Raw genomic sequence first — 26,469 nt, forward strand, 5'->3', positions numbered from 1 at the left:
CATGTACATATTCCCAACTCAAGGACCTTATCTCTTATCCATGCTTGAATGCAGATTTGTAGCCCAGAGTTGCAGAGCTTCTTGTTTTTTTGTATAGCTCCAAACCATGGTATAGCTTCTGTCTGCTTTTCCCTGTTTCCTACATGTGCTCCTCTTCGGTTAGTTAGTGGTCGGTCTGCTTTTCTGCATGAAGCTACTGCCCCTGCATTCCCTATTTCCTACAGTTTAGTCCTGCTTTTCCTGAGTGCTACTTCTATATTGTCTTTCTTTCTGTGTTCCCTTTAGTAAGAATCCAGTCTTACCTTTCCTCAGCCATGCTTCTGTTTTCTGTTCCACTTCTCTGCACCAGTTGTCATCTTGTCAGTTTGTGTCAGGACCCCTGTTATTTCAGTGAGTTTCTGGTCTGGTATTCAGATCCTGGGGCACTTCTGGCTGCTCATAGATTCAGCATCTGCCCAGTCTATTCTCTACCTGACTAAAGCTACTCCTTATTGTTTGTTAAGTTTCTCCTCTATAATTCCTTGCCCCCACAAAGAGGTACCTCTCCTGTTTACTTTTCCAGTTCTGGTCTTCTCAGGAAACTTTACCGTAGGGCATTTAAACAGTAGGAGCAGTAAGCGAGCAGTAATTTGTAGAATTGATGTCTAGAATCAGTGCATCTTGGAGTACAAACAGCTCTGTTTTTGTTATTGTATTTTTTCTCCAACCTAACATGTTATTGCCAGATGACTGAGCCTAAGAACATGGTTCAATGTTAACTTTACATTAGACCCTACCTCCATTGTGTCATCTGCAGGGCAGGTGTGTGGAATGGTGGGGGTGAAGGAATAAACCAGGGGCACAATTAATCCTAATAAGTCTGATTTAATCATTGAGTATCAGAGTTTTTAGATTCATGCATTACACCTTCAAACAGCAGAGAATGACAGCAGCAAGCCCTGGCACATTCTGAGCAAAGCCTTTATGTGTGAGATTTTGTTCAGCTTGAAGGGCTGAAAGAGTATCACAAATAACATGGAACATGTTTCCACAGAGCACAAAAAAGCCACAGGGGGAAGGAGCTGCAGCAACCTTGCACCCAATGCAGACTGGGTGGTGTTCATCTAGACCAGAACAGGGGGCTGGTGAAACCTTCGCAGCAAATAGGAAAGGAATATTTGAGAGATGTAGGCAGCCATGTTTAAACCCATCCAGAGGATCTAAAGTCAAACTGCACCACGTAATGTGCAGTGAATATGTCTGGTACCCAGGGTGAGTGGTGAATCTATAACGAAAAGATAAGACTTGACATTCACCAGGTGATAGGTGTGACTTTACAAGGAGAAATATTTACACTTAGATACCCGCTGTCATAAGATTGTCCTGCAGCGTGGCCTGATGCTGAGAATACTGCTGCACTGTAATGCAGGGTTGCATTCTGGGTAATGAAGACAATAAGTGGTAATGCCATGAAATTAATTAATTCATGCAGTACTGTTAAAGCTTGTTAAATTTGTATCTATTGGCTGGGCCGCAAATAACACCTGGTGCACATGTGGGCGTCCGTTATCTCTTGGACAAGGAGTGGTTTTCCATTTTTAAGACCTATTTTCAGGGTGCACAATTAATTTGGTGTTAATTAGTAAATTCACTCAAATCGGCCTTTTCATAGTTAAATGTGCTAACGCTACCAGGAGCTGCTGGGTAGGTAGTACTGACTCTTTGCTCATACATTGTTAATCTGTTGGTTTCAGCAAAACGCAGAATGTGGCAGGTGCAGTAACCTTTATTTAGTTCAACCAGTAGCAACCAGACTGATATGGTTGAGATACTTCGGCCCATATTTATACTTTTTTAGCGCCCCATTTGCGTCATTTTTTGACACAAAAGCGGTGCAAACCTACAAAATACAATTGTATTTTGTAAGTTTGCGCCGTTTTTGCATCAAAAAGCGGCGCAAATGCGGCGCTAAAAAAGCATAAATATGGGCCTTTGTACCCCTGGCTCATGGCAGACACCATCGCTACAAACAGGCCTAGAGACACCATGAAAGATAAAAAGTCAGTTTTGGTTTGAAAATAATTTTTATTGAGCCCCAGACAGGTAGAAGCTACATGGAAAGTAATCAATCAGAAACAGAGATGTGCAAAATCCATGATGCTAGTGCCAGGTTACAAAGCATACATGCAAAATAGAGGCCAACCGTTTGCACAAGAAAATGCTGCAAATGATCATTTTTAGCAAAATTCATAGGTTTCAAGTCAATACTTTATAAAAGTATTTCCTTCTTGCTTCATTAGTACAGAAGTAGATTGCATTGGTATATAAGGCATAGTGTACCATTTCCAAGCACCATTTCTGAGTAGGACCACTGATTACAGCGCCCTCTGTCTGTAGGATGATCACAATATGAAGGCACTTATGGTGTGAAATTCTGCCTTATTTCACTGATGGCGACAATTCTAGTGTTATAATTTAAAACATTGCTACTGATTAAACTAAATCGGATTACCGACTTGTTAACATTGTTAATGGGAATAGAAAATGCTTTGACAAATTGCAAATCAATGGTCGGTTGTCTTCATCTGTCGCCGGTGTCCTGGTGGTGGTGCCTCCAGCGTGCTTGGTTTCCTTGGAAAGGTGCCTTCGTATATGTGCTCCTCCGTAATGTGCTACATTCGCAATACAAGCCCCCTACACACTGTACTATCCTAGCTTGATATTCATTTGCCTTGGTTACCATCCCTCCAGACCTATGCTATTGCTATCCCCCAAATAATTCTATGCAAGACTTATATGGCGTTATTGTACCATTCCTTTTAAAACCCTAGCTTTTAGAGAACTTTAGCAAGCCTTCAATTGCTCTGTTTAATACTTTTGAAAGTCTTGTACGTGAACTGTCGCCTTACTGACAAAATATCTTTCTAAATCAAACTTGAAAAAGGGATCCATTCACATGTAGTTAAATACATTTTTAGAAAAAGTTTTTTTGTCAACATATGGGGAGTAGCTATGTATCAGCTGGGATACAGTGAACAGTGGGTAGCTAGTCTCATTGTCCCCGCTGTCCTGCTCTTTCCTACCACTGGCTACGTCCAGAGGAGTCATTGCGACTTGAACGGATGCCACCGTCATGGTTTCTCATTTGCCCTCAAAGAAGTTCCAACCTATGAGGTAGACTCTTGAATTTAATTACGCATCATATTGAGAGATGCATTTTGGCAAGTATTGGAATACATTTCGTTTTGGGCACCAATAAGTAATGCTTTTTAGCATTTTAGAGTGAGGTTATATCTAGACTTGCTCTTTAGCATACCATTGTAGTGTTTTATCTCCTTAATAGGCCATTTGAGCATGTGGTGGGGAAAGTTAGCTTTAACGTCTCCATATGTGCCTTCTGTTTGCCCCAGGTAATATATCCATATGGTTCATAATTGACAGCCAATCGCATTATCTGGCTCCTCCAACCAATCCACTCCCCTGTTACTTAGGGAACTGTCTGAGTGCTTCAGTAGTGTTTCCAGTGAGATGCGCATAAGGTGCTAGAGACTTAGAAGAAGGCAAAGAACTGGAATGCACCACCAGGATTCACACCAGCATGGCTATCATCATTGGTTGGCGTATTAGTAGCTAGGCACGAGTGCTGAAACGTTGTGAATACATGTTTTTTTTAAACTGACGTGTGAAGTGAGGTGGACATCTTAGATGGTTTAACCAGGATATGCATTATCAGTATTTCACACTTTATAACAATTGCCAAAGGTTTCTTCTAAATTGCCCTTTCCCACTATTGTTTTTAGCAGGATGGATAGAGATGAGAATGCCATGGAAAGCCTTAGCCTTGCCAAGCAAGAGAAATGCAACAGGAGCCGTGCAAGCATTACAAGGGCGATGTGGTGGTTCTCAAATAATTGCTTATTCTATTTATTGCATTATTTAGAAGTTTAAAAGTAGAAATTTATTAAAACCTTAGTTTTAAAACTTGGTCTGATTAAAAATACCAAATCTAGGAGCTTTTTAGGATAAACTCTGTTATTAAAATAATCGATCTTATGGTGGGCCACTGAATTTTATTTCTGTCATTTCTAACAAAAAGAGATGGTGCTGTTCAAGGTTGCAAGTACGGTGTTCTTTTTTGCCAGTGCTTGGGACAAAGTACACTGATGCACTGTTGCTTGCAAGAAGTGGTGACCCTACCACTGGAATACAGTTATGACAATGACTGACTCTCTCATCCTGAAATGAACAGATGTCAGTACTCTGCAACCCAATGCGGTGGCCATCAACAATCACCCTACCTGAATCTCTGAACACTCTTGTTCCATCCTCAAAAACTCAGAAAACAAACTCCTATTACAACCGTAGTGTAAAGCAGGTCAAATTGAATGGTTGGAGAATCTGGGTCTCTGCAGCACAGTCAGACTCAAGGTAAACATTCTCTAAAAATAATATTAATGTGGGGTCAAAGCAACTGGGATTGCAGTATCAAGAGATATCAGTATTCCTCTGTTCTACCAATAATTGTTCAAGCTCTACGAGGGTCAGGTGCCCCACATTCATCGATCACCTCTGCATTTCCTGTGATCATTATCAAATATGTATACACAGTTTTGTTTGTTTGTTAAGAAAGGGTGAAATCCAAAAACTGTGTAAAATGTAAAGTGCACTTTGAATTTTTTTCTTGCAGAATTGGTTTGAAAGGGTTTGCAATATCTAGACAAATGTAACTGATATCTACACAAGTGACAGGGGCAGGAGAGATTTTGTTTTCTAGTACACTAAAACGTTTAAATTTTTTAGCAACCAGATTATGTTATACATTTCACATTCGTTGTGTTATAAATGTGTTTTGTGCTATTTCTACGCTTGTGCTCCTGGCATCAGATAAGAGATCTTTAGGGGGATGTCGGGCCTTTAGGAATTGATTTAAAATTGACTGGTAAGAGAAAGTCCCTTGAATTCTGGATGAAATGCTTAAATTATAGAAGAACCAACTAGGTTAAATCTCCACCCCATAGAAGTAATGTTACGGAAGAAGTGTCACATGCTAATTCTCCCCTAGATTCAACTTCTCACAGGAAAGGGAAGAATTTCCATCACCTAAGGTTCTTACTGTGTTGCCATTATTTTCATGGAGTAACAACATCAATTCATTGAACAGAGAAAGTCCTTCATTTAACGGTAACTACTTTTACTCTATTTTCTTGGTTTAGTCCATCCCCTTCATCTCTGCCCCAAAACCTAAGTGAACACTATTCCCATATACTATAGAGTGTATGAAATGAAGTTATAAAAGGGCTGTCACGTAATCGTCAACAGCAATATCACCCATATTGAAGAAAGAAGGCGTATATTGAATTCTGCCAATCAGAGTTCGTCGTATGGGAGGAGCACTTAAGCGAAGAGGCACATATTGTTGTAACTTACTAGATTGAAGGATTCAAACAAAGTCTCAAATTCTGTCCCATTTGAATGTTCACAGAAATGCCCCAAATTTTTGAGTATCCAGTCGTTTGTGGTTGTGATTCCATGTGCACAGGCAGAACCTGGAAAAACAACGAAGAACAATGTTTTATATTTCATATATAAACCTACTTTTGAAAAATAATCTAATTTTCATCATCAAATGTCAATTCAGAGACCTATTTCATGTAGCAGTACAGATCCAAATGACCAACCGTCCTAGTAAATTCCCTTAGTCTGCATTTGCTTTGTGTTTTTAGTTTACCAACTTGCGCATTAATCTAGGATTTATTTATGTTTGTGTAGGTTTACAAATTTCTGTATTCACAAAACTGCATTTTAATAGTACGTTTACGAGTGCGGAGATTCCGCAGTCGGGCAGAGAGTTCTGCACATAAAAAGACAGACATAGCCTAAAAAGCTAGGCATGTCCTATCTTATTATGTGCGGAGTTCTCCATCCCTACTGCAGCGTCTCCTCACTTGTAAACTTACTATTAGCATGCAGTTTTGTGAACACTGAAAAAGCATACCTTTGTGACAGCCCTCACCTAAGTAGCATCTGATAGAAAGCACTACGGATGTAAGTGATGAAGGCAATAGGTGCAAACAAGCAAAAGAATAGCTCATGAATGCTAGAGCAATCTAGGGGTAGTGAGTGCTATATTCCTTACACACTCAAGCTGACCACAAAGTCCTACTGTGAGTGACAGAACAACACTAGGCATCCTGTCAAGTGAACCACCCATTGTTGTAGGCCACAGGTGAATAGGAGAAAATGTGTCAAGCGGTACTAAAGGAAAGTAAGCTGGAATGTGAGGGTGCTGCTGGACTTCATTTCTCTGCTACAGACTGTGAGCAGTCAGTAATCTTAAAGAAATGGACATGCAATAAAATAGCCTAGTGGGATGAGTGGCCCTCCCGACATTTGAATGTCAAATGGTTAAATCCTATCCAAGTTGACTTAGATTTTTATCCTTTTGAGGTCAGTGAAAGCGGTGTCATTACTCAGGGAAAAAAATAAAATATATTGGGCCAGATATTTGAACTGATTATGCAGTCGCAAAAGGCAAAAATCGCCATTTGTGACCGCAAAATGGGCTTATACAATGTACTATCCCCTTTTTGCGAGTTGGTATCCAGTTCCCAACTCGCAAAAATGGGATTGTGACTTACAATTAGGAAGGGGCGTCTCGAGGGCATCCCTTCCTAACTGTGACTCGCAGGGGGATGTATGATTGTTTAATGACCGTGAAAGCGATCATAAAACAATCGCAGTTAACACCTATTTTAAAATGGTGTTAACCCATCCACAAATGAGAAGGGGGTCCCAAAGGGACCCTTTCCCCTTTGTAAATGGTAGCTAAAATGTTTTTTTCAGAGCAAGCATGGACCACTGCCTACTCTGAAAAAATGGAAACAATCCTTTTCATTTTTTAAATGCATCCCATTTTCCTTTAAGGAAAGCAGGCTGCATTAAAAAAACTGCTTTATTAAAATGCAGTCGCCCGTGAGTGTGGCCATTCCCAAATGGGTCGCAAATTGCAACCTGCCTCATGAATATTCGTGAGGGCCCTGTGACCAATTTGGGACTCGCAAACAGTGTGCTTAACACTGATGTACATTTTGTTTTGCGACTCCCAATTTGAGCATTCGCATTCAGAGTCGCAAAACAAAAGGTCCTACATAAAGCTCATTGTTCTGATGCATAATTCAATTCAGGTGGCAATGTTGACTACATTAATGGAATATATTTAAATCTAGTCCCTAAGCGGACCCGTTGGTTTCCGGTGCTTGGCACTGGCTCATCATTTTCAATAACGGCGCTTATGACAGCCTGCCACTTTGTGGCGTCTGAATTACAGATCAGCACTGCAACAGTTGTTTATTAATTCAATATACATTAAAAATGCTAAAACCTGCTGCCCAAGCCATTCTTACAGCTTTGGGGGCCTGGAGGAGTCTGAACTGTCACACTTGTAGGTGTGTGATGTTTAGTAGTTGTATTGGTACCGTCACTGGCATAGCAGGCAGGGGCAATGAGTAGTGCAAGTTGCAGTGAGCTACTGACGATGGCCCTAGCACTTATGTTTTTTACAAATTAAGCACTGTTGAAATCTGATTAAGGTGCAGGAGGTACTCGTTAGCCATCTTGGTAAACAGGGTCACAAGAATTCTTTGGCATCCTCTGTTTCGAACCTGTTTACTGCTGTTGTGATACCTGATTTAGTGGGAACAAAGGTGGTCTTGGGAGAAATAGTTTTCTGAAATCTTGCATGTAAGCACCTACCTACTAAACGAACAATGACACTATCTATTGTGGTCGAGGTTAGTTCACGCTTTTTTGGCGCACGTTTGTTCACCACCGTAGGCACATATACATTTGGAAAAGGTCTTTGACCCCTCCTTCACATCGCTCCTAGATCATTTCAGGTATTCTTACTGATGGTAAACCAGGGCTACCTTGACTCAGTGGGGCAGCCATTTTGGATAGGGTTTTTGTGCTTTATTATAGTTCAGAATGGCCAGTTTGCTGACGTACACAACATAAAAGCAGGCATGTAGTGAACCCCCTGCTTTAGCAGCTACAGCATGGGTGTGGTGTTTTATGGAACTCTTATATATAACTTGGCAGATAATTGGCAGATAACTAAAAGGAAGAAAGAAAGGTGGATTGCTACAAAAGGGAGAGAAAGATGGACGAGTGGATGCATTAGAGGGTGAAAGGATGGCTGGATGAGTGGGTGAAGGGAAGGGTGGATAAAAAGATAGATGGATTAGTGGGTAAAAGGATGGCTGAGTGGGTAAAAGGATGGATGGGTGGGTAGGGAAAGGATAGGTGTGTGAAAGGATGGGTGGGTGAAAAGATGTATGAATGAGTAGATGATAGGAAGGATGGCTTGGTGGGTGGATGAGTGAGTAAAAGGATGTGCAGATGGGTAGATTGAAAGGATGGCAAAGTAAATGGACATCTGAGATGGATGGATGGTAAGGGTGGCAGACTAAATGGAAATCTGAGAGGATGGATTTGTGGGTAAAACAATGGCAGAGTAAATGGAAATTTGAGAAGATGGATGAATGGCAAAGTAAATGGAAATCTGAGAGGATGGATGATGGATGGACGGATAGATGGATGAATGAAAAAAGGAACAATCAATGGCTAAAAGGATTTATTCATGGATGGTAACTCAAATGATGTATGTATGGGTGGATGGATGAATGGAAGCATGCATAGATGATGGATGCATGAATGCATGGATAGATGGATGGAATGGTGAAAGATTGAATGATGGGTGAAAGAGCGATTGGATGACAGAATGGGTGGAGATCAGCAGGTAGATGAAGGGTGAAATGATGATGGATAAATGCTTGGACGGAAGTGACAAGGGAGCTCTTCTGTGGATTGCATGCTTGGTGCCATTGTAGCTTTGGTTGAAAGTGGGGGGCATTTTAATTTTCCAGCTACTCCCTTGCTACTCCCTTGCATAAAAGTGCACATGACCCAGTGTACCAGTACTGCACAACAAAATTGTGATCCTTCTGCCAGACTTGCACATGGAGCTCCTTAAGGCAAAGGTTCTAGGGACACTTGACAGTGTTAGCTGTGGAGTGAACCATCTCATGACTACAAATCGCTAGGCGTCTGTAGCAACTGATTGGATTGTGCCTTGTGTATATTGCAAACTTCACAGAAAGAGACCCAAAATAGAGGAGAGAACTTGGAGTATGTAAAATCCCACTAATGAAAGTGTGGATAGCCAGGGTTTGACAAATGTAGCCATCAACAAGCTTCCTTTGTGGAAGAGAGACAGGGAAATTCATAAAGATCCACTAAAAAGAGCAGCATCTAGGACCTTGATAATAAACACCAAAAGAAACATCCTTCCTTAGCACTGAACAAGTGCTGTCCCACAATCCTCTATCTTAAGCTTTAGCTTTATTGTTGAAGCTTATGGTGGCACACCTAGCTGTCCTGTTTAGCCTGTAAGAGATAGTAGAAAGAGAAGTCAGAAGACATAATAATGTCTTTCAGCTCAGAATAGGCGCCACCATGATAGGCATCTGCTTGCAAAAGGTAGGAACAGACTGTCGTGAGATCCCCACCCAATCTGAAATATGCATGACATTCTATGAACAAGAAAAGAGCACTTGTTGATGAATTTTACTTGAACACCAAGACATGCAAGATGATCACAGACCCCTGATTTTGATTTGTGCAGAAGGGCTGGAGAACTCACCTCCAAGACACAGAAGCTGTGCAAAGTCTCAACATGGTTCATATGAGTGACTGATATATGGCAACCCTTCTTCACCAAATTGTTTCAAAGTACCATATATCCAAATTCAGAAGTTTACTGCACTCTCATGCCGCAGACTAAAACACTATGCCACAGAGGCTGAGATCTGGCCAAACACCCACTTAATGGTACGGATTCCACCTGTCATCGGATTTAGGTAGGAGCATCTCAAAGGACTTGAGGAAACATATCTCAGAAGATGGCCACCCACACTCCTGTTATAATCAGCTTATTTTAGGTTGACTCCTACCATTGGTCATGCCAATCTCACCCCGCCGGCCACAGGATCAAATAAGAGGACTTGATGTTTAATAACACCAATGACACTCATCATTAAAATTGTTAACTATAAAAACAATTAGATCTGCTACAAAGTACTGGATGCTCTGCAACTGAACCAACAAGCAGTCTGTTTAATTGCTAAATATGTGAAATACAAACTATGACCCCACGACCTTTTCATCCTCTCCAGTCAAATATAAACACTTAGACAATATTCTCACCCCTGTGGGGCCTTTGCAGATGACAAAAGACAATGAATAATTATATCTTCAAAACTCTGAGACAAAATGTCAGTAATCTACTGACCAATGGCCAACACATTATCCTTGTGACCTCTCTGGTAAACACATGAAACCTGGTAATAGGTAAACAGGCAACCTTCAAAATTGAACTGGTTGGTGCCAATGTATTATTCAAACATGCTGTAGAGGTCCATGGCCTAGTCTAAAAGGAAAAACTGAGCATTCAGAATTACAGATGCTAGTTTGAAAAAAAAAACAATATAAGGTCTAAAGGATGCACAGAGTCACTTTGATTTGCACCAACCAGCTCTTATTATTTAAATAAATAATATCATCCTAGACACAAGCCAGTAATATTTTTAGAAAGTGACTTTGAACATAGAGTTGTAAACACTTTATTTATATTTTGAATTCAGGATTTTTCCTTACCATCTATTGCAGCTTGCTCTCGGAGGTAGTCTGTCTGAAAGCTTAGTACTCCCAATTTACTCTTCATAGAGAGATCACTGTACACGCCATCCAATGCTTGCACACTGAAAAAGAATGACAAATTAAGATATAGCACTGGCTTCCAGATCTAGCATGCCCTCCTTTCTCCACCACCAAGAGCTTTTTTCTACCAAAGGATCATGCTACCCTGTTACTCATTGATAGGCTACAAAGCTCCCACATGGCTCTGTGTCACATGTAACACCCTTAGCCAGCCCTTGCTTGAGGCCTACTGCCATCTCTGAAGCAGTCTAGAATGGTTATGTTATGTTATATTGATTTGTCTGGTGCACTAATCACCCACAAGGGTAACCAGGTGCTTGGGCATGTGTGTAAGAATGTGGTCCAAAGAGACTTATGTGAAGCACCAGGTCTCCAGCTTCTTCCAGAACTCAAGAGTTGAAGACCCTGGTGTGTTGACGGACGTCATTCCATGCCTTGGGTGCAATGTAGGGGAATGAGCTAACTCCAGTTTCACCTTTGCAGATGTGGGGAGTATGTGCAAGTGAAAATGAGGCAGAGCGTTGGTGTGTTGTGGGTTCGTAAAAGTGTATGCAGCTGTTCTGGTATTCTGGCCACCCAGTCTTCCTTCAAGTGTAGAAAACAACAGAGAAAAACAACCAGTCTCCTGAAAAGAGCACATCTTACTAAGTAGTGTGACAAGATAAACTTGCATGTGACACTTCTTTTGGGTAATTTCATGCTCTATGACAGTCACCTGGACATTATGTCAGTCTGTTTTGGAGCATCCATGAGTCAAAATAGTGGATTTCACTGAGAAGCCAGAACAAAATGCAGTGAATGAGGTTTACAGCTAATCTTCAGAAATAATATCTTCTTGGGGGGTCCAACCATGTAGTAAAGCTGTTCATAGAGGTTCCTTTATCTAACTGTCACAGGTCTTAGTAACCTGGACAGTTCATGAATATGACAATTTATGAGCAATGCTCATAGAAGCTTCTCTACATCCTAAAAACAACAGAGAGCTTCTCAACTTGAAGTAGTATGAGAGCCTCTGGTACAATGTTTATGGGAAACAGGGAAATACATCTCATATTTGTGAATTGAAGGCAATAATTGGACATGCTTAATTTGTGAAATGTATCAACAAATGTGTCTTCAGCCATTTCCTTTTAAGCGATCATTTGATTTGCACTGGAGATTGGTGATGTTTTTAATCTGGCTCTGTGTACGTCTAGTGAGATTGTGGCTGGACCATGACAAACCAGGAACAGGAATGACAGGGGCTTCCAGAGAAATGGACAGGGCATGTAAAGGACGGGCCAAATTTCAATCAAGCTACAAAAATAGTGGGGTTCAAAATTTGCATAGTATCCTTTTGCGCATTTATGCGAAATTCTGGAAAAATGATATGAAATGCAAGTCTGCCATTTGGAGCTATATGTTAGAGCACAATGTGTTTTTGCGTATATTTTGGTGCAAGGACACACTTCATGCTAAAAAAGCACAAGAAAGATAAATGCTGTGAACAACAGCCACTCAGGTTCTGATTGTTTGTGTTGTTCCTGTGCTCTCCTGGATGGCTTTTTACTGGAATTTCACACTATATAACATGAAGTGATAACAATTATGCAGAATTATGCATGCAAAATTAAAATTTCACCCTGGACTCATAAGGAACGGGGACAGAGTACACAGTTCTGACCTTTTGCCTAAGGCTCCAACACATTGTTTATCTGTCCGTAACTGTCCATTAGAGTAAATCAGTTAGAATCAACCAACTTTGTGTTCAGGGAATAGGTCCACGTTTTGATTACACTGTGGCTCTTCCTGGATCTATTATATCCCTGCTCAATCTTGATGTGGGGCTAGCCCCCACTTTACCTGCTTTTGACATATTTCCTGACACCTGCTAGAGCAGCTCAGACTTGAAGCATCAAGTTGTGGTGCTCTGATTAATAGCTTGTAGGCACACCTTATACATATACATAATTTAGCACAGTTTTTTCAGTACTACAGGCAGCATAGGATTGCACAGGTTAGGAGCTGGTCTTTCTCAAGGGATCATGCCCTTGATTCATAATGCCCCCTTCACATCCGTCCTTGTACCAGATGTACCACATTTGTTTCTGATGGATCAGATGGACTAGAGAAAGAGGGCTAAGTGAACATGCAAGGAAATTTGCTTAAATTGCACTGTTAATGTTTAGATGCCCCACTTTACCAGATAGACGTTTAAATCTGGCTCAGAATTGAGAGATTAGTAATTATTAAAATCCTGCTGCATTTTGTGAAAGTCAGGAGGTTGGGGAGAAGGTTTCTGCTCTTACCAATGGAAGATGTGAAGGAGATACCGCTGGCTTCAATGAAAGTGAAGTGATCAAAGCCATAGCAAGAGTGCCAGGGACTCTGATGCAAGAATGGGAAATTGGGCCCTACTTCCAGGTCAGTACCAATGACCATGAAATGGGATGGAGTGGGATAGTCATGCTCCTAGATCTGACTGTCACTGCATCTGCTGGACAAAAGGTATGTACATATCTCCAAGTTCCTCTTTGTACTTGACTTTCACTCCCTCTTTATTATCCACAACTGTTTGTCATCTCTATCCTCCTTCCATCCTCTCTCCTGTCTGTCCCTTCCTTCTCACTCTTCTCAGTCTTCTCTATCACTCATCCTCATCCCTTTCCCCTCCATCCTTTTCTCTCACCTTGGTCACTCTTTTGTCTTACCATTCCCTCTCTTGGCCCACTTCCTGTATCCTCTCTTCCATCTGTGTCTTACTCTTCTGCTCTACTTAATCTACTTGTTCTCTCTTATTTTTTTCCTCCTTTTCTCTTATCTACATCTTATATTTCCTTCTTTCTCTGCCTTGCATCTCCTTTCTCCCTTTGACTTTATCCCTTTCTCTCACTTCAAGGTTGTTTCTTTTCTTTCAGCCTTTCCTTTCCTTTCCTTTCTTTTCCTTTCCTTTCCTTTCCTTTCCTTTCCTTTCCTTTCCTTTCCTTTCCTTTCCTTTCCTTTCCTTTCCTTTCCTTTCCTTTCCTTTCCTTTCCTTTCCTTTCCTATCCTATCCTGTCCTTTCCATTCCTTTCCTTGCCTTTCCTTTCCCTCTGTTTTTGTTCCCTCGTGCAATGGTAAACACAGTTCCAGGTCAAAAGCAGGATCTGTGTTTAGATCACTCATATGGTGCAACATCTAATCTAACTGCAGGCTCTATCGGGGGCTGCCCTCCCACCTCTGGGCAAATGTGCCACTGCACGGTCCGCAGCACTAATATAGCTACACCCCAAGAAACCTTACAGAAGGCCCAGCTCTTTTTAAATAAGTTGATGAGGGCTATTGTTTTACATGAATGTATATCATGAAGTGGAGGGGCTTGCTGGTACTAATAGACAAGGCAAATTGTGGGAGCGCTAGAAGCCATCATAGTAGGAGATCCTCTTGGTACAAAATGAAGAGATAAGGGAAATTCTGCTGACCCTAATTGAAGCCATGAAGGGAGAGATGCTGGCACTAAAGGATGGAATGGGAGAGATCCTACTGGTACTAAGTGGAGAGATGAGGAAGATCCTTCTGACATTAACAGGAATATTGGGGGCAGTGGGGATGGTCCGCCAAATAGCAATGGAAGATAGGGTGAATTAGAGCTGACACTAGTGGGCGCTGCGGGAGACATCTCCATCAGCACCAGTGACAGCAAAGAGAGAAGAACATATAAGTTGTCCAAATTGAAGAGAACAGGAAAACCTTGCTGGCATTAATGGAGATGAGGAAGGGGTGGCTCTGCTGGTTCTAGATAAACAAATGAGCGAGAGGAAGGGAAATCCTGCTACCAGTTGTATATCAGAATAATGTATACAGAAACCTTGTTTACAGAAATAGTGTCCCATAGTTACCGATTTTACATTATTAACTCCAATATGGCAACATTTTTGTAGACAATATTTGAGACATGCTATTTTTGTCCGTGATATTTCTCTATACAGTATTGTGGTACCATACCTTACTACAATTAATGGCCACACTGAGTAAGAAAGATTGTGATATAAGTATGGTATGAGAAAAATGGAGGAGATAGGAACAGCACTAATGGAAGGGATGGAGATTCTTCTGCTACTAATGGATATGATAATGGAGGACCATCTTGTGTATACCAATAGAAATATGAAGGGAGAACAAGATTCTGTCAGCACTAATGAGTGCAGTGAGTCAGGGAGATTCTCTTATTATGAACATAAGCAATGAGGAGGCTAAATTCTACTGGCATTGACAGAAGGCACAAGGGATGCAAGCCTTGATGGCACAAATAAAGTGATGTGTAACCTTTGCAGACAATAATTTAACAGAAAATAGAGTGCTTTCTAACACTAACAGGCCACAAGAGTGACTTGATACTCAGGGGAAGGAAAAAAGAGGGGGTCCAACCACCGGCAATGAAAGCAAAGGGCAGAGAGAGTTCCTGGTGGTACTTTCAGATGTTTTGAGTACTATCATGATGCATATATGCATGTGAGATCATGTGAGTCTCACTGAAAGTGGTCAGGAAGGAAAGGCTTCCTGGTACTGATGAGAGTAAAATAGAAATTGTGGCCAGAAGATTCTACCAATCCTAAAAAAGAGAGAAGGTGGGAGGCACTGCAGATAATTGTGATGATGAAGGGGGAATTGTTGTTATAAATTGATGTGATTAGTAGGGAGTTTGGTCTCATAGGACTTTTGCTCAGAGCAGGCGTTAAAAGAAGGCACACCATTGTTTACAATGGGCCTCAATGGTGTTTGCAGGATTAGGGTCAAAAACGTTTGATGCTAATCCTGCAAAGCTCCAAACTAGCATCAAAAATGTTCAAGCTAGTTTCCTAACCACCGCCACGGTGCTTAGATACGGCGCACACATGTGGCGTTTGGGGGGGCGTTAAGGGGCTCATGAAAAGTCACACTGCACTGGGTGCAGCGCAACGTTTCTTAAATCTGGCACCAACAGTTTTAGTTCAAGTCACCTACGGTTGTTAGGTTCTTGAAGGGTTTAACTAACTTATTTTCACCAGTCCCTTTTGTCATTCTAGAATGGGTGCTGAATTTAGAGTCAACATTTTTATTGGGTGCTCCGTTTAAGCCTCTGCATAGTTGCCAGTTGAGGCTCCTCACATTAAAGACTGTCTTTTTGGTTGTGATGATCTCAGCTCGTCAAGGTAGCAAGTTGCAGAATATAAATCTTCATCCACCCTACCAAGGAGGATGAATGGTTACATAGATTGGACCTCAAGTGTGCTGTAACTCTTTATATCATCGCGCAAAGTATGCTCACGTTGCAAACGAAAGACGTAGTTAAAAATGAATGAGAACTGATGCAGGGTGGGCACTTTATGGCTCCAGTAATAATAATACAATGTAGCTCTGATGTAGGTCAGAACCAAAACCCCCTATCAACGCTGGAGAGCTATGGAAGAAGTTTCTGAATCCAGACTGGTGCCTGGAAAAATCAAAGGCGAGGAATCAGCAGAAAGATAGGCATCAGAATGTTTGTTACCAAAGGTAAGTAACTTTTCTATTTCCATGGGAGGCTCCATTAGACCTGTGCTAATTTCTAAGCAATAGAGAAGAACTCCTAACACGTAGAATAGGAGTCCCAAGGAGGAGCTACATGACATTTCCCGGAAACTTAAAGTGGTTAAGACAGTTTGCCCTTTTTCAGAAGGTGTGAAAGGCACATCTGTGAGTTTCAAGCTCATGTACTGTTTTACTACAGTACATGAGAGATGTTGCAGATTTCAAGGTCATTGGTGGCTTTCAAAATGATAATTCGAACATGACAGAAAGAAATCCAGTGAAACGGAGCGCCGATTTTTAATAGGCTGGTAGCAAATGTGCAATAGAGACTGCGTAACAGGCCACGCTATGTTCTAGTCTTGATACACTCTGCTCGCCAGTTGTTTTTTTTAAATAAGGGTTTCCATATGATATGATAGATCTGTTTTTATTTAATAAAATAAATATTGTGCCTATGTTTATTTTTGCCTGATATAATTCAGGACACTAATAGATTTTTGTTACTGCATCTCAAATCTTAAGGGTTAATTTCCGTCAAATTTCGGATTATGGGTTGGTGCACTGTTCTTGAGCTCACGATTTTTTCCTAGCGCAAACCCTTTTCAGAAACATGGACTTCTGAGTGACATGAAAATACTTACATTCTTTGATAAACAGTACAGGATATATCGTTAGGCACGTAGTCGAGTACAGTCGAGTTGATGTACGGCAATAGAAAGTCGATTATGGCAAGAAGGTGTGTCACATTGGACAACGGCATGCTTCCAAGCATTGGGCCCACAGTTTCGAAGGTGTTCATCAAGATGGTGGCCGCAATTCTATTGTCCGTTAACAACGTGTTGTCCTGAAAGACGTGAATATTGACATTTAATCAAATGCGTGCCCTCTATGAAATTATCAACATAGTTTATTCATTTTTCCTGGATTCATTTAGAGCACAACTTCCTCTCTTACAGTATGTCGCTATTATTATCCATTGGCAAAGCCAGTAGGTCTAGCGTTGGCTGCCAGGTGTTTGACTTTACCAATGTCTGTTTGTCAATATTTTTGTCCAAAATTTGCAATGTAAGGGCAGCTCCTGGAGTCTCGCCCATAAAAAAAACACTACTTAATGTGAGGGTGTGCACCTTTGGAAAGAGCAGAATGCTTTTACTCACAGTGAAGATATTCAATGGCTGACATGGGCAGACTCACTGTCCCAAGGTAAATGCTGTAGTGGGTCAAAGAAAAAAAGTTAATGACACTACAGCAGACCAATGGTTGAAGAGGGAGGACTAAAATCCCCTTATGGGTACTACTGCTTATACCAAGTAAAACACATCATAGGGCATTTAGTCTATGATTTGTATGCATGCATTATACATGACATTTACTGTTGATTTTACTTAAATTATATATAACACGCCTACTAGATGGCCTTTCAGCCAGCCCTCTTCATCCCTTGGTCTGTTGTAGTGTCACTCACATTTTCTTCTGCCCATTGCAGCATGCGCAGATGGATCAGGCCAAGCTACTTCAACCATTGGCTAACTTTCCTGTGAGTGACAGTATTCCACACTTTCCCTCGGGGCGCCTCAATATTCAAAGTAGTCCCTTGTATTCCACGCACTACCATAGCAATTCTTTTATATCAAGAATACAAATTAGCTTTTTTCCATTTTTTATAAAAGAATGTCTCCTAAAAAACATGGCAAAACAAAACAAGCATTAACAAAGCCAAAAGAATTTCAGCCGATGCAGACCAATTGGCTTTCCAAATGCTTGTTTCCTTTTGCTTTGAAAATGTAACTTGAGCTGAAACAATACTAACAGTATGGGCAGGGAAATGAAAGCTTCACAAAATACCATTTGTAGCCTTACATAGTTTTTCCCTTGGTCGACATATGGAGCTTTTCTATTTGAATGATTCCAGTGATATGATCCCCTAAAATACTGACGCGTATTGATATGTTGTCTAGACTCAGGGCCTGATTATGACCCTGGCGGACGGCGGAGGCCGTCCGCCAAGGTACCGCCGCTGAATGACCGCTTAGCAGACACTGAAATACTTTGCGGGGCCCTCTTACGGGGGCCCCGCGGCACCCCCTACCGCCAGGAACAGGATGGCGGTAGGGGGTGTCAGAATCCCCCATGGCGGCGCAGCAAGCTGCGCCGCCATGGGGGATTCTAAGGGCAGCGGTAAACCGGCGGGAGACCGCCGGTTTGCCTCTTCTGACCGCGGCCGAACCGCCGCGGTCAGAATGCCCTGCGGGGCACCGCCGGCCTGTCGGCGGTGCTCCCGCCGACCCTGGCCCCGGCGGTCTTAGACCGCCAGGGTCAGAATGACCCCCTCAGTGTTTTGGAGTCAGTACCTGGTGCTACCTGCTTGTCAAGCAATAAAGCTCCGTCTTACCGGCTCATTTCTGGAATCAGAGTCTTTGTAGACCATTTCCACAGACCATCTGTCTACCATTTTGTTTTTATTTTACTTTCTGTTTGGGACTGCAAGAGATAGAGGAAACTCCAAGTAGGCGGTGCCCTGTACCTTCAGGGGCATTGTGATGTTACATATATTGCTTTTTTCAGGCACCAAGTGGTGTTTCATTTTTCTAATTATGTGAAATTACAACTCAATTGTAAAGCGAGAATAATTCGCAGACCTTTTAAGGTAGACTACACTTTCCCAAGTAACGTACTTGAAATAAAGAAGTCTGTGCTGTACTGAGTGACATCCTAGTTGTTACTAAATAACCCCAGGATCGCTGGTTTCTGTAAAAAAGCTTGGTACCTTCTTTTCTCCGATTGACCAGAAGCAACAACACATTTCTTAACTAAAGCTGCATTTACACATGCAGATGAGTGCTGGTGCTTTCTTAAGATGGGCAAGGCAGAAGCCTTATAGTGCTTCACAGTTGTGGCACCTGGTTAATGATATCATGATCTGAAAATTACCTTTTTACACAATTGTGTGATACAGTAAACCTATCTCCTGGCCTCAAGCATGGCCTTGAAAACTAGGTGAGACGGTAGGCAAAATGGGTGACATCTGACATTGGTAGACTGATGTGAATGAAGGAAGTGCTGATAAGAAGCAAAGCAAAGCTTTTAATCAGGCCACCAAGTCATGGCAGCTATATCTATTCAACTGTGTACACAAATCAGCCCTCACCTACAGCCTCAGCATGTAATCCTCTTGAAAAGCACATAGCCAATCCATGACTCATCTATGACCCAAATGAATACAATAATAACATAAAACACCCAAACATAGACCATACCACTGATAATACCCACCCTTTGAACACATAGATGTGTAACCAAGGCACATCAATGAATCCAATTGATTCACTGGTGCTGAGACCACCCTCTCCAAAAGCTAGTGTCCAGTCAACCACAGAACCTTGCTCAAGTCGTTGAGCAAGGGAAGGACATGTGATGTTGCACTGTATAACTATTTGTAGGAGTGAGTTATAGAGTGAGTTGAGCTCCTATGCAAATTGGAAGCAAGAATTTTAGATAATTCAGACAAAATAGCACATCCCCTTCACAGCATCCCTAGTCAACTACCATTTTTTGAGGTGGTGCACCTTTTTGATGGCACCCTTCGGTAACAGACAACTGTGTTTATGGAAGCATCGATCCTGCGTCCGAAACGGACGGCACAAGGTGTCTTTGTAGAGTAATGGAGGAGTGGAGGGAAGGTGGCCACTGGCGGAATGTAGGGGTGCTTCTAACTGTGGAATTATTATTGCATGCTGCAGCCTGGGGGTGAAAGGGTTTGATCAGATAAACAAAATAGATAGTGGTCCATGGCACTAACTCTCCTCCTCCTGCCACCTGCCTTCAAAAAAACGAGTGATCTATGACTGTAATTCTGTGGCAGCACTAGGAGACTTTGAAATTCCCTGCCTTTAGTGTCTCCCACCACTTCCTGTCATGCAACTTTCAAAAAGCAATTGAAACACCTCCTGTTTTAAATGCATTTTAAATCTTGTCCTTTATTTATCCTTATGCCCTTGACCCCTAACTCCCCGATGTCTGAATCATTGGCATTACTGTGCTGGATTTTTTTTCTCCCACACATGCTTGATTGCCCATCTTTCTGATAATCCATTTCTCTTTTCCAAGGATGGCCTTAGATTTCATTTCAGAGTTCTTTCTTTATTGGCCCTCTTTCCTTCTTGTATTGCTTCTTTCCTCTTTTACATAGGGACTTGTCTTACAGACTGAGCCACCTTTTAGATTATTCAATAATTTTCTTCTGTATCTGACGTCTTCAGATTCTAAGTAGAATACATCAGTGCATAGCAATCAAACGCCAGCAGACCACATTAGCTGTATTTAAAACTGCACAATAAATAATAGCCCCAAATAAGGAGTATGTTCAGAACTGGTGTCTACTTGAATACATGAAACCACATCTTTGACCTTTAATGGATTTGAAGGTTTACACAGATCAAAAACATACTGGTTGCAATTTGCTAACCAACCAATGTACCAATAGGTAGGTTTGCACAATCTCCATTATGAGTGAGCTGCAATCTGATCTATCTCATGAATATTAATGAGCTAGGTTGCAAATTGTGAGTTAATCTGATCTGATGCCATTACAGGGATAGTAGTCTCCTGAGATCAGCAAAACCTCAGACCACCATGTCTGTGATTGCATTCAAAAAAGTATATTTTTTACCGAAGTGGGGCCCATCATCCTTAATGGAACTGGGGCTGTGTTTAAAAACGAAAGCTTACTTTAAAAAAAAAAGTTTGTTTCAGACCTTCCATTTGACTGGATCACTGCCTTCTCTCCAACAAACTTTTTTTTAAATTTCACAAAAGGACAGAGGTTCTTTTTCAAACCCCTTTCTCCTTTGCGAATGGCTTATCATCCCAACTTTGAGGTTATGTAATTTCTCAATGCTTTGAAACTGTAATTTGGTTGCAAAATACTTATAGAGCTCCTAACAAAAATAAAACGGTAATTTTAAAGGCATGCATTCAATAGTGATTTTGTGATATTGAGTAAAAAACCTGTTTGAAAAGTTGGTATTCGTTTTCTGACTCCCATAATAGAGTTTGGGCATATTACGAACATTTTCATGGTTGCAGACAGTTTAAATTGATGTTTGGGACCATAAAAACAATTTTGTACATCTGGCTTTAGATCCTACCTTAGATTCCAGCTGTATTCAGTTCACTGCATTTATTAAGATGAACAATATGTTTGTTTCATACCGCACTGCAGACCATGAGGCATCACATACTTCTCAGGCTCATGGATGCTCTACTCTAACTAAAATCACTTGATAACTTTGTGCCTACTCACAACAGTCCTATCTCTAATCGGCAGCTCCCACTTTTAAATACCACAGGAGCTACAAAACAATATGTATTCTGTACTTGCTTACCACCAATATTCTCGTTCTTAGTTCATCCAGGAAAATGCTTAAGTATGAAATGTCCTTCATCTTCTCTGAGCTAAACACAAGATTGATTGCACTGGTATTGAGGATGAAGGAACTTTGTACTGACAAACTGGACAGCTGACTGGCAGTGAGAATGTCATAGCAGTCGTCCTACAATATAAAACAAACATTGTTAGGCTTGGAGTAACCATACGACTGCTACTATTGTGCACAGATGGACACACATATAACAACCACACACATTCCTCACTTCTTTTTCTGCTACCACAACAACCCACATGAACCTACACATCCCTACACAACAGGCATAAACACCCCACACCCATTTCACAACTGCTAACTTACCTACTTAATTCTATTTAGTAAAATAGAATAAGCATGGAGCAGATTACTATCTAGTGAATTTGTAAAACAAAAAAGTACACCTAAACTTGCTTTCATTCACAAAAAAATATATATTATGAATTTCACCTGAAGTCATGTGACCATTTCATCATCATATTTTGTTTCTTTTGGAATAGCTTGGAGATTTATGCAGTTGTGAATGGACCATTAAATGCTGGGACATCTTCTTACAGTTTAGAACTATTTAAATAGAGGCTTTCCATATTCTTGCGCTTGACCCTTGTCCTTTCCAAACATAGATTCGCAAGTTATGTCAATTTACAAAACTTCCCAGTTACATGTCTGGAAATCTGTGCCAGCTACAGCTGTCCGGGCATGCTCATGAGCATTTCATGTGATCTGTTTTTTTGTGTAGGCCTTTTACCATGACGAAATGTGCTCATTGTACAGTTCACACCACCACTGTTTAATTTCTATTTTTTGTATAGTTTCTCATTAAGAAAATAATTATCTCCATGCAAAACGTCTTTTGCTGTATCCCCACAAAGTGTGGTGGAGTTCCCTTGCCCTTCCATTCCCATTGTGGTGTAAATCTACCACCATTTCCAGAATGGTACAGTGGTCATTGGCAAAATTACAAGGCAAACTACCCTTTGATCAGTTCTCTTCCCACTACTTGCATGGGATTTGCTACTGTTTTGGGGACCATGGGTAACATTATGTAGAATCAGCCCAGATTGGCATTACCAGGCAAGTTTTCTGGTCGGCTGGCAGGTTGGGGGCTGGGCTCACTGATATTTGGGGCCGGTTTAGTTGCTGGGGACCGGCAAACCAGGTTCCTGCCTGCAGCACTTATAAATAAACAATACAAAGTAAATGTAAGCACGTATAAATAAACAATACAAAGCAAATGGCTCAAAGCATGCTTTAAAACCATTTGTTTTTGTATTTCAGTGGTTTATGTCTTCTACAGGCAGGAACGTTGCCATTTTGTCCTCCACCAACAATATCCCACCCCAAGAAGGTAAACCGGCCTCCACCGGCCAGTCCACCAGTGACATGTTGTGCTCATTTACGACATGCAGTATGGGGGCTGCTCTGGCCTAATTTGCCAGGGCTGGTTTGGTGTCTAGACTGGCCCTGTGCAGAAATAAATTGTTCTACACATACTGTAGGAAGTTGGCTCTGTATGTGCTATTTCAAAGTAAGGAATAGCATGCACAGAGTCCAAGGGTTCCCCTTAGAGGTAAAGTAGTGGTAAAAATAGATAATACTAATGCTCTATTTTGTGGTAGTGTGGTCGAGCAGTAGGCTTATCCAAGGAGTAGTGTTAAGCATTTGTTGTACATACACATAGACAATAAATGAGGTACACACACTCAGAGACAAATCCAGCCAATAGGTTTTTGTATAGAAAAATATCTTTTCTTAGTTTATTTTAAGAACCACAGGTTCAAATTCTACATGTAATATCTCATTCGAAAGGTATTGCAGGTAAGTACTTTAGGAACTTTAAATCATAAAAATTGCATGTATACTTTTCAAGTTATTGACAAATAGCTGTTTTAAAAGTGGACACAGTGCAATTTTCACAGTTCCTGGGGGAGGTAAGTTTTTGTTAATTTTACCAGGTAAGTAAGACACTTACAGGGTTCAGTTCTTGGTCCAAGGTAGCCCACCGTTGGGGGTTCAGAGCAACCCCAAAGTCAAGACACCAGCAGCTCAGGGCCGGTCAGGTGCAGAGTTCAAAGTGGTGCCCAAAACACATAGGCTAGAATGGAGAGAAGGGGGTGCCCCGGTTCCGGTCTGCTTGCAGGTAAGTACCCGCGTCTTCGGAGGGCAGACCAGGGGGGTTTTGTAGGGCACCGGGGGGGACACAAGTCCACACAGAAATTTCACCCTCAGCAGCGCGGGGGCGGCCGGGTGCAGTGTAGGAACAGGCGTCGGGTTCGCGATGTTAGTCTATGAGAGATCTCGGGATCTCTTCAGCGCTGCAGGCAGGCAAGGGGGGGATTCCTCGGGGAAACCTCCACTTGGGCGAGGGAGAGGGACTCCTGGGGGTCACTCCTCCAGTGAAAGTCCGGTCCTTCAGGTCCTGGGGGCTGCGGGTGCAGGGTCTCTCCCAGGCGTCGGGACTTTAGGTTCAAAGAGTCGCGGTCAGGGGAAGCCTCGGGATTCCCTCTGCATGCGGCGCTGTGGGGGCTCAGGGGGGACAGGTTTTGGTACTCACAGTATCAGAGTAGTCCTGGGGTCCCTCCTGAGGTGTTGGATCGCCACCAGCCGAGTCGGGGTCGCCGGGTGCAGTGTTGCAAGTCTCACGCTTCTTGCGGGGAGCTTGCAGGGTTCTTTAAAGCTGCTGGAAACAAAGTTGCAGCTTTTCTTGGAGCAGGTCCGCTGTCCTCGGGAGTTTCTTGTCTTTTCGAAGCAGGGGCAGTCCTCAGAGGATGTCGAGGTCGCTGGTCCCTTTGGAAGGCGTCGCTGGAGCAGGATCTTTGGAAGGCAGGAGACAGGCCGGTGAGTTTCTGGAGCCAAGGCAGTTGTCGTCTTCTGGTCTTCCGCTGCAGGGGTTTTCAGCTAGGCAGTCCTTCTTCTTGTAGTTGCAGGAATCTAATTTTCTAGGGTTCAGGGTAGCCCTTAAATACTAAATTTAAGGGCGTGTTTAGGTCTGGGGGGTTAGTAGCCAATGGCTACTAGCCCTGAGGGTGGGTACACCCTCTTTGTGCCTCCTCCCAAGGGGAGGGGGTCACAATCCTAACCCTATTGGGGGAATCCTCCATCTGCAAGATGGAGGATTTCTAAAAGTTAGAGTCACTTCAGCTCAGGACACCTTAGGGGCTGTCCTGACTGGCCAGTGACTCCTCCTTGTTGCTTTCTTTGTTCCCTCCAGCCTTGCCGCCAAAAGTGGGGGCCGTGGCCGGAGGGGGCGGGCAACTCCACTAAGCTGGAGTGCCCTGCTGGGCTGTGACAAAGGGGTGAGCCTTTGAGGCTCACCGCCAGGTGTCACAGCTCCTGCCTGGGGGAGGTGTTAGCATCTCCACCCAGTGCAGGCTTTGTTACTGGCCTCAGAGTGACAAAGGCACTCTCCCCATGGGGCCAGCAACATGTCTCTGGTGTGGCAGGCTGCTGGAACTAGTCAGCCTACACAGACAGTCGGTTAAGTTTCAGGGGGCACCTCTAAGGTGCCCTCTGGGGTGTATTTTGCAATAAAATGTACACTGGCATCAGTGTGCATTTATTGTGCTGAGAAGTTTGATACCAAACTTCCCAGTTTTCAGTGTAGCCATTATGGTGCTGTGGAGTTCGTGTTTGACAGACTCCCAGACCATATACTCTTATGGCTACCCTGCACTTACAATGTCTAAGGTTTTGTTTAGACACTGTAGGGGTACAGTGTTCATGCACTGGTACCCTCACCTATGGTATAGTGCACCCTGCCTTAGGGCTGTAAGGCCTGCTAGAGGGGTGTCTTACCTATACTGCATAGGCAGTGAGAGGCTGGCATGGCACCCTGAGGGGAGTGCCATGTCGACTTACTCATTTTGTTCTCACCAGCACACACAGGCTTGTAAGCAGTGTGTCTGTGCTGAGTGAGGGGTCTCTAGGGTGGCATAATACATGCTACAGCCCTTAGAGACCTTCCCTGGCATCAGGGCCCTTGGTACCAGAGGTACCAGTTACAAGGGACTTATCTGGATGCCAGGGTGTGCCAATTGTGGAAACAATGGTACATTTTAGGTGAAGGAACACTGGTGCTGGGGCCTGGTTAGCAGGGTCCCAGCACACTTCTCAGTCAAGTCAGCATCAGTATCAGGCAAAAAGTGGGGGGTAACTGCAACAGGGAGCCATTTCTTTACACAAGCCCCCCCCAGCCCACAGGCCAGGAGACTCAGCCCAAGCTGGGAGAGTCTTCCTAGTCTGTCAGGCGAGGAAGAGTAGGAGAAATAGGCTGGTTAGTTGCAGGGCCTACTCTGCCTTACATCCTTCTGTTCAGGTCATTCCCTTTGGGGAACTGACCCACTTCCACAGTGATAGGACCTAGTCTGAATTGCCTCTTGTCTGCCTCTTCAATGTCTCCACCCATTCTTTTTATTTTGGGTTTAGAGGTATCCACCTCTGCTAATCTTATCTTGGCCAGGGTTACCCCTAGCTTACCCATAGAGGTTACCCAGAGCTGGAGTAACCCCACCATGACCAATAGGGTCAGGGGGCCTAACTTGCTATTTGGCATGGGGTCAGACCACCATGCTAAGGATAGTGCAGCCATAAAGGCTAACACCCAGCAGAGGCCACTGACAGCTGTCAGTGCCCAGAACCACACCTTTAGCTCTTCACCTAAAAGGGAAGGGGCTAAGTTACAGGCTTCTTTGGGTTCAGGTTGCCTGTCTGCTGTATTGGAGTGGGGGGTTACCACATCTTGTAGTAAACACCCTTCTTCCACTCTTTCTTCTGTTAGCTGAGG

At 42.6% G+C, this 26,469-nt stretch overlaps 1 protein-coding gene across 2 annotated transcripts in view; it reads right to left on the reverse strand.

The window, feature by feature from the left end:
• Positions 1 to 2,044: 2,044 nt before the first annotated feature.
• The window catches only part of LOC138261133 (uncharacterized), a 170,668-nt gene continuing 146,243 nt past the window's right edge, over positions 2,045 to 26,469 (reverse strand). For both annotated transcript variants that reach the window (XM_069209809.1, XM_069209808.1), the window contains 4 exons: positions 21,648 to 21,815; positions 16,905 to 17,107; positions 10,693 to 10,796; positions 2,045 to 5,525 (listed from right to left, as the gene is read on the reverse strand). In XM_069209809.1, coding sequence (XP_069065910.1) covers positions 5,374 to 5,525; positions 10,693 to 10,796; positions 16,905 to 17,107; positions 21,648 to 21,815 — 627 coding nt within the window. In that variant the 3' untranslated portion in view covers positions 2,045 to 5,373. The remainder of the gene's footprint in view (positions 5,526 to 10,692; positions 10,797 to 16,904; positions 17,108 to 21,647; positions 21,816 to 26,469) is intronic.

Source organism: Pleurodeles waltl, chromosome 10, assembly GCF_031143425.1.
Source record: "Pleurodeles waltl isolate 20211129_DDA chromosome 10, aPleWal1.hap1.20221129, whole genome shotgun sequence".
In the NCBI taxonomy this organism is placed as follows: Eukaryota; Metazoa; Chordata; class Amphibia; order Caudata; family Salamandridae; genus Pleurodeles; species Pleurodeles waltl.